Consider the following 15,851-nt stretch of genomic DNA (forward strand, 5'->3'; position numbering starts at 1 on the left):
GTAAATATAAATATAAAATATAAAATGTTTTTATTTTCAATTTTACAAACGAATTACAAATAAGAATATAGCACAAAAACGTCATTCGAATTAACGAATTATCTTTGTCATAACCGTGCAAGGTGCAACGCCCAAACCCAATAATATATCCACTATCTCAGATTGAACACAATTTGAGATCACACCGAGATAGTCGAACGATCTTCTATTTTTATCCCAACAACCAAACCCTACGAAGACAATCCATGTAATTATTTTGAAAACTGGTGTAAGTTAAAATCTTAAGATGAATATTGGTACAGTTAAATAAATTTCATTTGGTTATGAAAAGGATGAAGGTGATGAAAAAAAATCGATAAAAGTTAATTTAAAAAATATTTAATAAAAAATACGTCTCATCTGGTTATCAGATCGGTGAAGGACGACCTTCCACGGGCTCTCCTACTACAGGTTGACTTGATAAATATACTTTTATTCCTAGCTCAACCCTAATTATAAATTAAATATTCACTCTGTATAAAATGTTAATCTCAGCAAACCATAAATATAAAAGTTCACAGACTGTTAATATTCCACATACAGAACGCTGAAAATGCAATATGGCCACTGAAAACTTGTACATTCTACTGTTATCTGCAATGGTAATTTTTTTCATTTCATTTCACATCCATTAAGAGGATCACCTATATTTGTAATTTATTAAAAAATATTTATTATTTTAAAAGTTCAAATATTTTAGCATGGCTACAAGAGGTTTTTATTAATTAGGTTTTTATAAATCTCTGGTTTGTTTAAATTTTAGAAAGCCAAGGAAAAGCATTATCATAAATACGATATACAGTAATTTATTAAAAAATATTTATTATTTTAAAAGTTCAAATATTTTAGCATGGCTACAAGAGGTTTTTATTAATTAGGTTATTATAAATCTCTGGTTTGTTTAAATTTTGGAAAGCCAAGGAAAGGAAATTATCATAAATACGATATTCATTATTACAACACGAAAAATATATACAATTTCGTTTTAACAACTAAATCGCTCAACCAATTATAAACATATATAGATGGATTTCGGGTTAATTTTTCTAGAATTGCTAATAAAGGTCGTAAGGAAGGTGTAACATTTAAAATATTTTAATTCAGCTTGCAGCTCAATTCATATCCGCGCAAGACAACGACGCCCAAGACAGCAGTAGTCAATGGTTGGGCTCCATTTCCGAAAACCGCTCCAGAAGCGGGATCAGGAAACGGCAAATTAATATTTTAGTACCACAAGGCATCTGTGATTATAGCAAAGAGGTAACTTTTTATGTATTGCTATTTATTCCATATTATTTGTTATTATTCGATACGGAAGGAAATTTTTAGAAAATTCTAGAGGGGTTTTATGGCGATGTGAAAATTAAAACAAAAGACGAAACGATTACACATTTCGTTTCTACGTTATACGAATCTGTCTCTCGCGTCGCTGTACTTACAGCATTATTATTGACATTTCTTTTTCGGATCATTTTTTATCAATTAATACAATACACGTAAGATATTTTTTTTGATAATTCGGCTGCTTTGCTTTGAATATTTTATATAACGGCTTATTATTTATTAATTAACACCTGTCATAATTGATAGAACAATAAAATTTAATTTATTTCCATACGATGCTAGCCATATGAGTTGTGTATAGCACGGAAAACCCCTTCGTCCGTACTTAACATTACCTCAGGAATGAGATTTACGCTTATGGAGTAGCAGTATTGCCATTATTCAGTTCATCCAATTTTCAGCCTGACTGGGCGTGTTTCAACTCTACTAGTCAACAATTCTGTATGAAGAACAATCTACTGTTTATTTTTGACTGCACCGATGATAGACCTTTCTGTAGCGATGGACACTGCTGCCGCAATTCTAATTGTCTCACATGAGTATAAAATTCTAATATGAAATACATAGAAAAGATAATTTTTTCACCAGTAATGACAGATATACAGTTTTGGCTTCAGTACTTGTACTTAATTTTTATTTACTTAATTTCGACCTCTAAGTCTTGACGTAGAGGTCGAAAAAAAACAAATGATTATGTAACAGTTATAGAAATGTGAAACTCAGACCTATTTACTTAGTGACATAACACTAGTGTGTTTAAATTAAACTCATTCATGAAACGATAGATAATAATTAGTCGGTCATTATGACTGATTTAACAAGTTCTAATTTTTGTCGTGTTTCATAGTGACGCGTATGTTAGTACTATACTATGATTTAAAAATATACTTAGAATAGATTAATAAATAGCAAAGGGTTTTCTATTCATTTTAAAAAAGTGGCTTGAGTGTAATGGTTTTGTAATATTATTAGTTAAAATTTTGCCGTATGGGCTGTAATTGAAAAATGAAATAATTATCCATAGCAAGTTTCTGTACCTTCTATAGTTATATAAGGCTTCTGATTTTAGAATTTAACAAAAAAATAAATAATCCATCAACAACAGACGGCTTCGTCTGTATTTTCAATCGAGTCTTTAAAAAATATAAGTAGCTAAAAATATAAAAGTAAGCTATAGAAGACGGACCTGTTACAGACGCTTCTTAATGAAATAGCAATTAAATACAATAACTATTTTATTATATTAAGTAATGACACTATTCTATTTTTCAGGTCTTGGCCAGCTTCATTACCTAGTAGTCTGCAGAACATAAATTTATTTTGAAGTGTGATATATTGCATAGTAGTGATTAATGTGTTAATAAAAATATAACTATTACAATGAATAATTTATTATTGTACCCCCTATAGTCTTAAAACTTATGTTAGCCGGTTTATTAAAGTTGACTTTGCACAACCTCAAACTAGCGCAAACGATAAAACAAATATTGTATAGGTATATATGTATATTAAAATTTTAAAAATCAAGCATATTTGCTATGGAAATATAAACCTTAAGTATAAGAAAATTTGAATAAATTTTCACATTTCACATCTAATACTATAGACAGAGGTCGTATTAGTACAAATAGATCATGATTTACACCTGCAAATGACAAACATACAGAAAGTAGGTAGGTATAAGGGTTTAATTTTGTGGTGAATAATCGACTTACAAGACAAGTTGTTTCAACTTTCATAGGGGCGACGTCGAAGATAGTTGTAACACGTGATTTTTAGAAGTAAAAACTGATACGATTTAAAAATATCAATCAAGTAAGATTAAATTGCTGCAAATAATTACACAAACAAAGTTCTAAGATTTTATTAGTTTCTACGTAAATTTACATTACAAAGGTAAAATACATGAACTTATTATAAGCATACAGCACGATCGGTTTCATAATGAATTCTATTATTTAACGCTTGTATATATACGCCATCTCGCATTTCTTAAATATAATCTGTACCGTTGAGAAATGGCTCACAATAAAATATATTTCGTTGTGATAACAACTGCTCTGGTAAGATATACTATATATTTATCTCATGTATAAAAATATTTGAATTACGAATGTCAAGATGAGGTACAAATTCTCTAAAATACTTTTTAGACTTTACTACTACTTTTAATTGTAATAGGTAGGCTTTATAATAAAAGGTGTGTACGTTCTTCTAATATCTCACATAAAAAAATAATTGATGCTCAACCGGGATTCGAACCACTTCATTACGTGCATAGCCAAGAACGTCTAGATAATATGATCATTATAAATCTTATAGTATAATAATTATGTCTATTGAGCAATTTAAGTAAAATAGTTTTTGAAAATTTAACTAGGTGGCAACACTATATATGAAGGTTGATTGTAACTAAGTGTTCTTGCTGTCATTCATCTTCTTACCAAATAAAAGTTATATTTGTGCTAATTACTATCGTTTCTTTGATAAACGACCCATAATCCTTCAGGTTATGGGCCCAGTAGATTCTGCAATTGAAAGTTTTAAGAAAAATAGCAAAGAAAAAGTTACAATCGTATTGTGAAGAAATTGACAAAATAACCTCAAAATGGATTCAATGCGGTCAATAAACTTAGAAAAATTTGATGGAAATAACTTTAGGCAATGGAAATTCCAGATAAAGTGTGCCCTAAAAGCAAAAGGGATTGATATTTCAGTGCCTAAACCGGCTGGAAATAATGTTGAATGGACAAAGAATGATGGCATGGCCATGTTTATTATAACATCTTCGATGGACTTTAAACAAATAACTTTAATAGAAAATTGTGAAACTGCTAAGGAAATAATGACAAAACTTGAATCAATATACGAACAGAAGAGTGAATTATGTAAAATGTTGATCCATGAAAAGTTTTATCAGTATAAAATGTCTACAAATGACAGTGTAGCTCAACACATTTCTAAAGTGGAATCATTGGCCAAGCAGTTAAAAGAAAGTGGCGAAAGTATTAGTGAAATGGCTGTGATAACAAAAATACTTGGAACACTGCCTCATAAGTATAGATCACTCCGTCAAGCGTGGATGTCTTTGGATCCAGAGCAACAGACTCTTGTCAATCTCACTGCTCGTTTGTTAGATGAAGAAGCTAGTTTACAGTGTGAAGAAGAACAAGAAACCGCTCTTCTTGTGGCTAAGAAAGGATGTAAAAATAGCCCAAAACAAAGTGAGCTGAATAGAAATGCTAGTAATTCAAATCAAAATAAAAACAGTAAACACAGATTTGAATGTTATAATTGTGGGAAACGAGGACATTTTTCTCGAGAATGTCGTGCTCCAAAGAAATCCAAGTATAGAAAACCTCAACAGGAAGGTGCAGACTTGTTAGCGTTTAATGTAGAAACCAAATTCCATGAAGCTGAAGACAATGTGTGGATTTTAGACAGTGGTGCCTCTGCACATATGACCTATAGAAAGGAGTTCTTTGTAGAACTATTGGAATGTAACCAGAAATCATTGACATTAGGAAACAAACAATCAGTGGAAGTGGCTGGCATTGGCAAGGTGTTAATAAAGAGATGTGTCAATGGACAGTGGGAGTACAGTGAACTACATGATGTATTGTATGTTCCGAATTTGCGACGAAATCTGTTCTCAGAAGGTGTGATAATGCGTAAATCCTATATCATTATCAAGAAAGACTCTGGTGCATTCATTTACAAAGGCAATGACTTGGTAATGTGTGCAACAATAACAGAAAATAATTTATATGAATTGAAAATTAAAGCTATGGTCTCAGATACCTGTAACTTAGTTCAAAGTGATCAAAATAACATTAAAATGTGGCATGAAAGACTGGGACATGTTAACCTAAAACAAATCAAGAGTATGAGTGCTGATAATGTGGTAGACGGCTTGAAACTGAATAACAGTGATAAAACTGATTTTGTTTGTGAAGCATGTGCATATGGAAAGCAGTGCAGATTTCCATTTCACAAATCTATACGAGGAGAACTACAGCCAGGTGACCTTGTATATAGTGATGTCTGTGGACCTATGAGTCATACATCTATCCAAGGTATGAGATACTTTATATTATTTAAGGATGCTGCTACAAGTTACAGGCATGTATATTTTGTCAAACATAAAAGTGATGTGATGGACATATTCATGAAATACAATGCTATGATCAAAAATAAGTACATGCATAGTGTCAGAATATTGCATACTGATAATGGAAGAGAGTATGTGAATAAAACCTTCAATGACTATCTCAGCAAAGAAGGTATAATTCATGAGTGTACTGCGCCATATACACCAGAACAAAATGGGCGTGCTGAAAGAGAGAACCGTACCATTGTGGAGAGTGCACGTTCAATGTTGTACGCGAGGGATGTGTCACTGGAATTATGGGCTGAGGCTGTGAATTGTGCAGTATATTTATTAAACCGGACTTCCTCCAGCCAAACTCCTAAGAAAACACCATTTGAATTATGGAACGGCATCAAACCTCATATAGGCCATGTGAAGGTGTTTGGAAGTATTGGATATGTCCATATTCCTAATCAGCTAAGAACTAAACTTGACAAAAAGAGTGAGAAAATGATACTAATTGGGTATGATAATAACAATTACAGGATGTTCAATCCAGAAACCAAAAAGGTTAAAATATCAAGAAATGTAATTTTTGAAGAACATAATGTTCCAGAGATAAGGAAGAATATTACACAAATATACATTGACGATGAAGTGAAGACATTAGGACAACAAAATCAAATGCAAGAAACAAATGTAGAGGATACTCTTGTGGAAACTTCATCATCAGAGAATGAAGATACCATGTTGAGTTGTAATAGTAATGACCCTACATATGAACCTTCTCAAGAATTAGATGATGATTTAATTCAAAGCAACATAAATTTGAGACCAAGGATTAATAGACGTTTTGAAGCAAACCTAATTGAACTGTCACTGCCACAAACGTATGCTGAAGCAATGAAAAGTCCACAAAGAAATGACTGGTTGAAAGCTATTGATGAAGAATTGCTTGCACATGAAGAGAATAATACTTGGACTCCAGTAGAGAGGTCTGGTCAACGTACGCTTACTACAAAGTGGGTTTTTGCTATAAAAAAGGATGAAAATGATCAGGTAAAACGGTTTAAAGCTCGTTTATGTGCACGCGGATTTAATCAAATAAAAGATATTGACTATCAAGAAATATTCTCTCCAACAACGAGATATGACTCTATAAGAATTATCCTTTCTATTGCAGCTAAATATAATTTAGAAATTCAACAGTTTGATGTAAAGACTGCTTTTTTGAACGGGTATTTGGAAGAGAATATTTTTATAGAAGTACCAGAAGGAATTTCATTTAAAAATGATTGTATCCTAAAACTTAATAAATCACTGTATGGACTTAAACAGGCGTCTCGTTGTTGGAATAGAAGATTCACTGAGTTTTTAATAAAATATGGTTTTGTGCAATCTCAGGCTGACAGTTGTGTTTATGTAGGTATTTTCAATGGGGTGAAAGTATTCATAATAATTTATGTTGATGATGCACTTGTAGTCTCTTCCAGTTCCTCAATGATTAAAAGAGTTATAGAATATTTGAAACAAACATTTAAAATAAAAGAATTAAAATTGAAATATTTTGTGGGAATGGAAATAGAGAGAGTAAATAATTGTATCTGTATTTATCAAAGAGATTACATTGAAAAATTAATAGAGAAGTTTTGTATGAGTGATTCAAATCCTGCCAGTACCCCTGCAGATGTAAATGTTGTTATTTCAAAGAAAATGGATGAAAATATTATTAATTTTCCATACAGAGAAGCTATAGGGTCCTTGTTATTTTTGAGCTCTGTTTCAAGGCCTGACATTTCTTTTGCTGTAAATGTTTTGAGTAGATATGTAAACGATCCAAGTCAACAACATGTAAATGCCATTAAACGTGTTATTAGATACCTAATAAATACTAAAGATTTATGTATATGTTATGGAGAAAGTAGTGATCTCACTGGCTATTCGGATTCAGATTTTGCAGGTGATGTAGATACGCGTAAGTCTACTACAGGTTATATTTTTAATATGAATGGGGGACCTATAACATGGTGTAGCCAGAAACAGAAGACTACTGCTCTCTCCACAACTGAAGCAGAATTTGTAGCTGCTTGTGAAGCTGCAAAAGAGATATTATGGTTACAGCAATTATTATTAGATTTAGGTGAAAATATTACATCTGTTCCATTGTATGTTGATAATCAGAGTGCAATTAAGTTAATTAGCAATCCTGTTTATCATAAGAAAACCAAACACATAGATGTGAAATTTAATTTTATAAGGGAAAAGGTTGAGTTGGGTGTAATTAAACTAAATTATATTCCTAGTAACAGTCAATTAGCAGATATGTTAACTAAAGCGTTACCAACTCAAGCTTTTATCTATTTAAGAGATCACATTTTGTTTTTCTTTTCACAACTCTAATTTCAGTAGGAGTTTATTTTTTTTATATTTGTACCTAGTTTAAATTTTAGTGGGAGTATTGAGCAATTTAAGTAAAATAGTTTTTGAAAATTTAACTAGGTGGCAACACTATATATGAAGGTTGATTGTAACTAAGTGTTCTTGCTGTCATTCATCTTCTTACCAAATAAAAGTTATATTTGTGCTAATTACTATCGTTTCTTTGATAAACGACCCATAATCCTTCAATGTCTGATATGTTTTAATCAAAGCTTGCAGTACACATGATTCTTGCTGAAGATGGCGAGGATACTGAAGAGAGACGATTTAGGTGGCCAAGCTCCATTACTGTCGGATTTCAACGAGAACAAAACGTGAATCACGAGGAAAGATTGGAAAGACTGGAAAGATCGCTGCCATCTCTTCCTTTTCTGCCAAATTTAGGTTCCTGCAATTATGATTCTGAAGTAGGTTTGCTTAAAAAATATGTTATATCATATGTTCGTTTAGTTAAGGTAACTGTAGAGGTGCCTACATCGTTTTTATTTATAGGACAAGGAGTAATCGGGCTGGATCATCTGATTTATTTATTTATTTACTGTATAATCAGAAAGAAAGAAGTTAACAATAGCGTAGTGGAAACATATACTGGAAACAGTTTTTCTGCCCACCAATTGTCAAACAGATTTAAAACTTATGTACTAATTATATATATATATTATATAAAATAAAACTATATTTAATATATTCTGCGTAAAAACGGCACAAACAAATTCAAATGTTAGTAAATGCGCCGCCCACGGACACTCAATGCCAAAGGGCTCGCGAGTGCGTAGCCGGCCTTTCATCGTTCTGTCATCCTCTTATACTGACGGTAGCGTTATATGGGCGTGCTACAATCCTGTTAGGCCCAAAAACGAGACTGCCGGGATTAGAAAACCCACTGAACCCTTTCATAGTCACTCTTAAGGTCTATGAAAGGATTCCCTCATTTCACGACACAAAAACATAAAATTAAATGCAGGGCCAACTGCCTTTAAAGTTTCTTGCCAGTTCTTCTTACCCGCTCTACGCCCTTGACTTGCGGACTGGTGGTAAATGTAAATTTACGATTAATTTAATTTGTTTTTCTTGCCGTTCATAAGTGTACATGTTTACCTAAATGAATAAAGATATTATGACTATGACTATATAAAAAATCACGTCAAATTGATAATGTCCTTTCAGCCTGGACTAACATGTGCCGACTGTAGTAATTCAAGATTGTGTTTACCAAATAACGTGAGCATCACAACCAGTTGCGGGGTACTTCTTCCTAACTGCAATGGAGGTCTTTGCTCTTCTACCCCGAGTAGGTCCTGCTCCGAAAACACCACGAAATATGGTAAACATAGTTTATGAAATGTGGAATATTTACAATTAGTTACATAAATTACAAAAATCCGCCACATATAAATAGGCATTTTATATGTGGCACATTTGCATGTCATCTTATATTTTATTTATTTTTTTATTTACATAAATACATTTATTATCCTTTCAGACATGTATGTATGTATGTTCATGTTCTTATTTTTTACCTTTGTTTATTCATTGGTTGTATTCATTATGACACACTTATAAATTATGTAAGGGATGATTTAGTGAAGCATTCAATTTTTTTATATAGAAAGCTCCAATAACTTTCCTTTCAGACGTATCAGAGTTTCTTAACCTCTTACAAGATTTTAACGGAAAAGAATTACTATTAATTTCCAACTCTGTTAAAATGTGTATACATATATATTTTTTCTATTTCCAGATTAACTGTGGCATGATTTTTGACGAAACTTAATCCGTTTATTAATTGAAACCATAGCAATGTATAATGAAAACAGTTTGGCAAATATATTAATAAAAGACAGAAATAACTTTGATTATTTTATTTACAATAAAAATATTATACATAGTAAAATCTAAAGTACAATAAAATACAGACTAGATACATAAATTTAGAAGAGGCAAGATATTAATATTATTATCTTTGTGGTCGCATTCAATTATTGTCAGAAGATTTTAAATAGATTAAAGCATTTTAGAGATTTTTATTTGTCAAACACAGCGAACTCTAGTCATTAAAAAGACCATTTGACATTAAAAATATTTCGTAAACACAGTTTTCCTTATATTTTTTTTAATATTTAAGAATTTAGTTATCTATCTACTTAATTGAATTAATATTTGCGATTGACAACAATTACCTATCTTATATTAAAATCATTTTAGTCATGTGCTGGCCGAAGTCGTCTTGTAGAAGATACATAGGAACCGCTAGCAAAATTGTTTAAAAAATATATTGTAATCACAACATTGTTAAAATAATTATAATCTAGATTATTGTCTACAAGATCCATGATCCCTGCATAAGTAATTGATATATGCCCAAACAATCCGGTGGCGTGAAGATGAAAGCTTGAATGATAGCAAAAGCTGATTTTTGCTGGATAGATTAATTACGCACTTTAGCTTCACCCAGCGGACAGTCGCATAGCTACTGATTTTTACGTCGGCTTGGCAGACTATTGTTGTAGGTTTTCTTAAGAAGTAAATTGTCAAGGGCCGGAAGGTCCAGATATCGTTTTCCGGATGTGTGGTACGGGACTTTGAGTGACCGGAAGTAATAGAACTTTGGGAAGGCCTTGTTGTGCCAGCGGTTTTTGACAAACGGGTCGTCTTGTTTGGATGTTGTTGGGAATGAAATATCGTTGGGAATGTCGTTCAGCGTTCTGTGGAGGTACCGGCCGGTCGGGTGCGTGTGAGCAGGTACTGGCGGCGGCGGTAAGTCGGAGTTGTTTGAATCGACGAATGGGTCAGCCTCGGAATCAGAGAGATATTGCCTATAAAAAAAAATATTCTAAATATTTGTAAATTAAGCAAGTATCTATTGTCTATGGCAGTCTTGATATTCAGCAAAAGCACAGCAAACGATTATCCTAAACGCTCTCACGCTAAGTACCTTAATAAAATATTTTTAGCGTTTAAAAAAAAAATATCTTTTAGATATTATTATTAACTTTATGTTTTACTCACCCAGACCCGAAATTCTCGTCATAGGTATGCTTCCTGTAAAACATAAGGCCAATTAGCAAAAGTTTGAAACTAATTTTAAACTAAACACAGATAAACAAGACACCTTTGAAAGGAGAATATTCAAAGCTCTAATACACATAATCCATCTCATGCTCCAACCTCGCTAAACTAACATTTATAAATCTAATCACTAAACAATTAATTTGTTACCGACTTCAAATTTATACGTAGATCGAAAATTAACTCAAATGTTTATAACGTTATTGTGAAGATTTTGTACATTGAAGTCGGTTCTTCAAACTTACATTTCTAATTGTTCACTTTTTACTAAGTCAGCAGCTATCATGCTGTCATTTGTTTTCAGTGTGTGCACATTCAAAGCCGACACTAATCCTAACATCAATATTCCCGACAAAACACCGATAAATCAGACCTTTCCATATGACTCGGAATCAGAAACCTAGCGCGGCCAGACCTACTGTACCGTCCTCCGGAATATCTAAAGGACGGTAACCAACCTAATCGAGCAAGCGAACCAATATGGCGCTTTTCAAAATTGTTAAGCATCTCTTCATCTGTAACAGTAACAATTGGTTAAAATCATTAATACGCTATCCAATTAGTGAAGGAACAATACTCACCGACTGATCGCTTATCATCATTTTCGGATTCGTAATCAGGAATATCATTGTGATCGATAACATCTGGGATCGAATATATGGATCTCTTGTTACGTGGAGTACCGTTGGTGTCGATGAATACAGGTCGGTAAAGGCCGTGTACTGGCATTCCTACAACTCCCCTTTTGTAGTACCAATTCGCATCACTATCCAATCTGTTCATACTATCAGTGGGCGCCAATCCAACGTCACTTCGTTTGGCTATTTGCTGCAACGGCGCGTACATTTCCGGATTAAGAGACTGTTGGTAGTCATATATTTCGTTAAAATCGTAAGGACCCTCGACTTCTGAGAGGGGTGGTACTGGATTCTGGTAAAATGGGAAGTAGTATTCATCTCCGGCTAATTCATCACGTTTGTGAAGAAGGCCGTTTCTTGCTAATGCTGCTACGTTGCGTTTGTCGTTTGGTTGGCTGTACTGTCCTCTTCCAAAACGAAATCCATCTCGAGCTAGTGCTTGGATGTTTCTCTTCATAGTGGTATAGCTTCGAAGCCGGGCAAGAGAAGCAAGGTTCCGTTTTTCATGGACTTCTTCATCCTCTTGGTTTTGTTGGTCAGTATCACTGTATGGTGCTCTGAATGTGGGAAGCATTCCGTTTTTAGCTAATGTAGAAATGCTTCTCTTGTAATCAGGAGCGATACTTCTAAGATAGCCATCTCTTGCGAGTGCTTGTACATTTCTGCGAGGGAATGTAGGCCAGGGATTGGAAGAGCTTTCAGTTGGGAGACATTGTACCTAAAATAATGAACTAATTTAGATTTTTTTAAATTAAAATAATATTAGACTAGACATAGATGAATCATTACCTCAGTTATGTAAGATGAGATAGCGAAAACAACTGTAAATGTAAATAGAAAAAAAGGACGAGAGTTCTTCATGTTGATCCGCTTGCCAAGTCTCAGCCTACAAACAAATAGAAAATATTTTTATTGACCAATACGAATTTCTTCTTTCGTTTCTATGGACCATAAAAAGGATATGGTGCAATTTCTGTTTTTTCCGATGTTCAACAAAGCAACAGATATAACACATATAAAAGTATCAATTTAAACCACACAAGCTGTCATTTCAATATTTTCAGTGTCTGCTTATTCACAGCCGTACTAATCCTAACAATATTCCCGACAAAACACTAATAAGTCAGACCCATCCATTTGAGTCGGAATCAGAAACCCAGACCGGCTTGACCTACTATACCGTCCTACGGAAAATAAAAGATACAGAAATAACAACTAATAACCACGCATGAAAAGTATCAATTAAACTACTTTTATTGATTTAAAATTGCGTAAAGATTGCATTTCATCAAATATTATTTATTTTAGAATATATATTAATAAAATATAAAGTGTCTGCATCTAATGCATAAGCAACCTATTCATGTATCTAACGTAGAGATAATTCCTCTTCTGCAAGGTAATAAATAGCCTGTCGAACGGGGGACATACTTGGCAGATTCAATTACCTGCAGTTACACGAGTTTTCCGTCGTAGCTTATATGTGTAAAGAGGTAAAGGTTAAGAGTTTACGCGTGAAATTTTGTTTGCCCAAAATTGATTGTAAATATAAAATATATATAAATATAAAATTATTAATATAAATACAAAATACATTTTTTTGAAATCCAGTTTAAAAGCCAATATTTCAAAGAAATTTCAAAAAAAATATTAACGAACCTATAATATTGGTAAAAATTATTTTAATTCAAATATCCGAGGAAGAAATAAAAAGACATCCGAAAGAAGATTACAAACTTAGAGCGTTTCAGTAGGACCTGACTTAGTCCTCAAAAAAACAATTTTATTATATATAAAATGCCACAATAAGTACGAGTATATTATCAAATTATTATCGTAACTTACATTTTTTAAATATTATTTTCTTAAATTTACACTTAAGTAAAACTTTATTTTATTTTATATTTACTTCTGAGCATCATTTACCATAGATTTTGTCGCGGAAAACTTGTTCTATTAATATTTACTTAATTATATCTATGGCGCACTGAAGAAAAGGCACAAGATACTCACAGTACTAAAAATCCACAGACACTGAAACGAAACTTTTCAATGACAATATTTCCTTGCTAACTCTTTGGATTCTTGGCGGGAATGCTACTAGAAACTGGTAGCGTCCCTTTTATACGAGTTTTGCGAATTTACACGCATGCGTGGCACCCATGGGAGGCGCTAGTACTTCTAAAAGTAAAATACCAGTGTTGCTAGCTAAAATAACTGTATATACTGAAAAATACAGAATTTTAACTAATGTCGAAACGCGTAAAATGCATATTTTACGTTTTCCACTAATGTTCGTTTCAATAAAATAACTAATCAATAGAAATGGATAGCACTGTGAAGAGATTCCATATCGGCAAGCAGGCACTTTATTGGATCAGCAAGGAGGGTGGAAGTGTGGCCGTCGAATAATTGCAGATGTGGCGATGAAAGCCGGAAGACTTGCAGAGAGGTGAAATACGAGGCTCAAAACCGAATGCGATAGAGAGTCACTGTGGTCGATCTCTGCCCCATCTACACATTATAGGATGTTATGGTAAGTTACACACAAACAATAAAAACAAATAGTAAATAAAAAAGACTTTTTTTAATTATAATTATTTTATTTCCTACAAACATTTTTAAATAAGTTTATCTAATGTATACAATGTAATAAAACGCAATGTGTACTATCGCGTAATTGTCAATATGAAAAACATTTGTACGATAAGTTATTTACATAATACATTGGATTTATGTAAATAACTATCAATATATAAATTTTAATTTAATAATTTTAATAAATTGGAATAATCCTATCATATATATAAATTTTAATTCTGTTAAACAATAGTAATAAGTTATGACTCAAATATAATAGTCAACCTGCCAACTTTGCTTTTGTTTTCTTTGAAGATTCTTGGATCGTTCAAGTGTACATGGGCTAATTAGAGATGTTAATGAAAGTTGGCGCCTGCTTGATAGTACCGGTGATCATCGGTAATTATCGCAATACAGCGAGAAAATAATACCACTACCACAGAGACCAAACTAAACAAAAAAAATGTATAATATGTAGGTTAAGAATATTATAAATACCTACTGTCCAATTGTAAGAGAGCAATGGCTTTTGATAGCTTGAACCATGACGTCAAGTTCATTACGACCTAATGAGAACTAGTTAAGGTAATCATATGTTATAAATAATGATTCACAGATATATAGTTACAATAATACCAACTTGTCAATAGTAGACGCAAATCAGATCGTTTCACATTTTTTTCAGTAAATCTACCGTTATTAAAGTGAGTCTAAACACTGGGAGGAGCCTCTCTAACCCCGTATGTAGAATCGCCATCTTTCAATAATTAATTCTTTTACAAGGTTACAGGAATGTCTAAGAGGAAGCCAATCAAGAGTATTAAAATCTTCGAGAGTCCTAAGGGATGGATAGATAAAATGAATTTAAAAGGTCATCAGTTAATACCATTAGATTTATTTTGTGTAGATCCGCAATGTTTCGCTTTAAATGGGCTTGCATAATAATTAAAGATATAGTTGGTAGGAAATCAACCAAAGTTTTAAATTTAAAAAAAAACCTTTTTTATGCCGTGGAGGAAGTTTTGTTTTTATCAGTTTCCTCCAAGCAATACCGGTCTAACAGCTGACAGGCTCGAAGACCCTATTGGCTAAGGTCGAGAAATAGTGTATATCTTTTAGGGGACTATACTTCGTAAGGATTTAGCTTTGTTCAAATTTGGTTTGGTTAGCAACTCTCGCAACATATTAGTTTTCTCGTCTATTGTCTATTTGTCAAACGTATAAGATTTAAAAATGAACTCGGCAAACATTAATGGATAGCAAATGGTTTTGTATGTAATGTTACAATAGTTATCAACCTTCTATGTATAGTGTCGACATTTCTGAGACGCTTAGATATTGTTTGCCGGTAAAATTTTAACTGTGCATAGATCTCCACTGTTACTGGGCAGATATTACTACAACATACATCATTACATAGATATATCATTAAACATTGGGGAAAATTGGATAGAGTAAGCAAATAACGGATCCATATGGAAAGTTCTGGACGAGGCTTTTACCCATACCGCAGATCACAAAGAACGGAAATAATAATTATTAAAAGAAACAATATTAATTAACTTAACTTAATAGTACATTAACAGTTTTGTTATGTAATTTTTTAACAGTATGAAAGAAAGTGGCATAAGGGCACTGTTTCACAATGTATG

At 32.6% G+C, this 15,851-nt stretch overlaps 1 protein-coding gene and 2 long non-coding RNA genes across 4 annotated transcripts; 2 read left to right on the plus strand and 1 right to left on the minus strand.

The window, feature by feature from the left end:
• Nucleotides 1-570: 570 nt before the first annotated feature.
• LOC123690100 lies at nt 571-1,949 on the plus strand. The gene is made up of 3 exons (XR_006750906.1): nt 571-641; nt 1,144-1,299; nt 1,785-1,949. It is a non-coding gene; the product is annotated as an uncharacterized LOC123690100 (long non-coding RNA).
• Nucleotides 1,950-3,339: 1,390 nt separating this feature from the next.
• LOC110998598 lies at nt 3,340-9,763 on the plus strand. The gene is made up of 4 exons (XR_006750900.1): nt 3,340-3,446; nt 8,125-8,319; nt 9,080-9,236; nt 9,654-9,763. It is a non-coding gene; the product is annotated as an uncharacterized LOC110998598 (long non-coding RNA).
• A 129-nt stretch (nt 9,764-9,892) lies between these two features.
• On the minus strand, nt 9,893-13,749 carry LOC110998596 (neuropeptide-like precursor 1). 2 transcript variants are annotated; one of them, XM_022267307.2, is made up of 6 exons: nt 13,633-13,749; nt 12,409-12,505; nt 11,563-12,337; nt 11,355-11,496; nt 10,922-10,954; nt 9,893-10,728 (listed from the first exon to the last, which is right to left on the minus strand). In XM_022267307.2, the coding sequence occupies exons 2-6, from the start codon at nt 12,478-12,480 to the stop codon at nt 10,383-10,385; spliced, it is 1,368 nt and encodes a 455-aa protein (XP_022122999.2). In that variant the 5' UTR covers nt 12,481-12,505; nt 13,633-13,749; the 3' UTR covers nt 9,893-10,382. The 2 variants fall into 2 exon arrangements, with proteins under 2 accessions (XP_022122999.2, XP_022123000.1); XM_022267308.2 differs by lacking the exon at nt 11,355-11,496 and having other exon boundaries at nt 10,475-10,728.
• Between the last annotated feature and the right edge of the window lie 2,102 nt (nt 13,750-15,851).

The sequence above is a fragment of the Pieris rapae genome, chromosome 21, assembly GCF_905147795.1.
Source record: "Pieris rapae chromosome 21, ilPieRapa1.1, whole genome shotgun sequence".
In the NCBI taxonomy this organism is placed as follows: domain Eukaryota; kingdom Metazoa; phylum Arthropoda; class Insecta; order Lepidoptera; family Pieridae; genus Pieris; species Pieris rapae.

What these genes read in the sequence shown, in the direction of transcription:
- LOC110998596 (XM_022267307.2), bottom strand. Translation starts at nt 12,480, where the DNA reads ATGAAGAACTCTCGTCCTTTTTTTCTATTTACATTTACAGTTGTTTTC. An exon ending in TCTCATCTTACATAACTGAG is followed by an intron (nt 12,338 to 12,408) that starts GTAATGATTCAT and finishes TCATTATTTTAG; the next exon opens with GTACAATGTCTCCCAACTGA. An exon ending in GACGAGAATTTCGGGTCTGG is followed by an intron (nt 10,729 to 10,921) that starts GTGAGTAAAACA and finishes TTTTTTTTATAG; the next exon opens with GCAATATCTCTCTGATTCCG.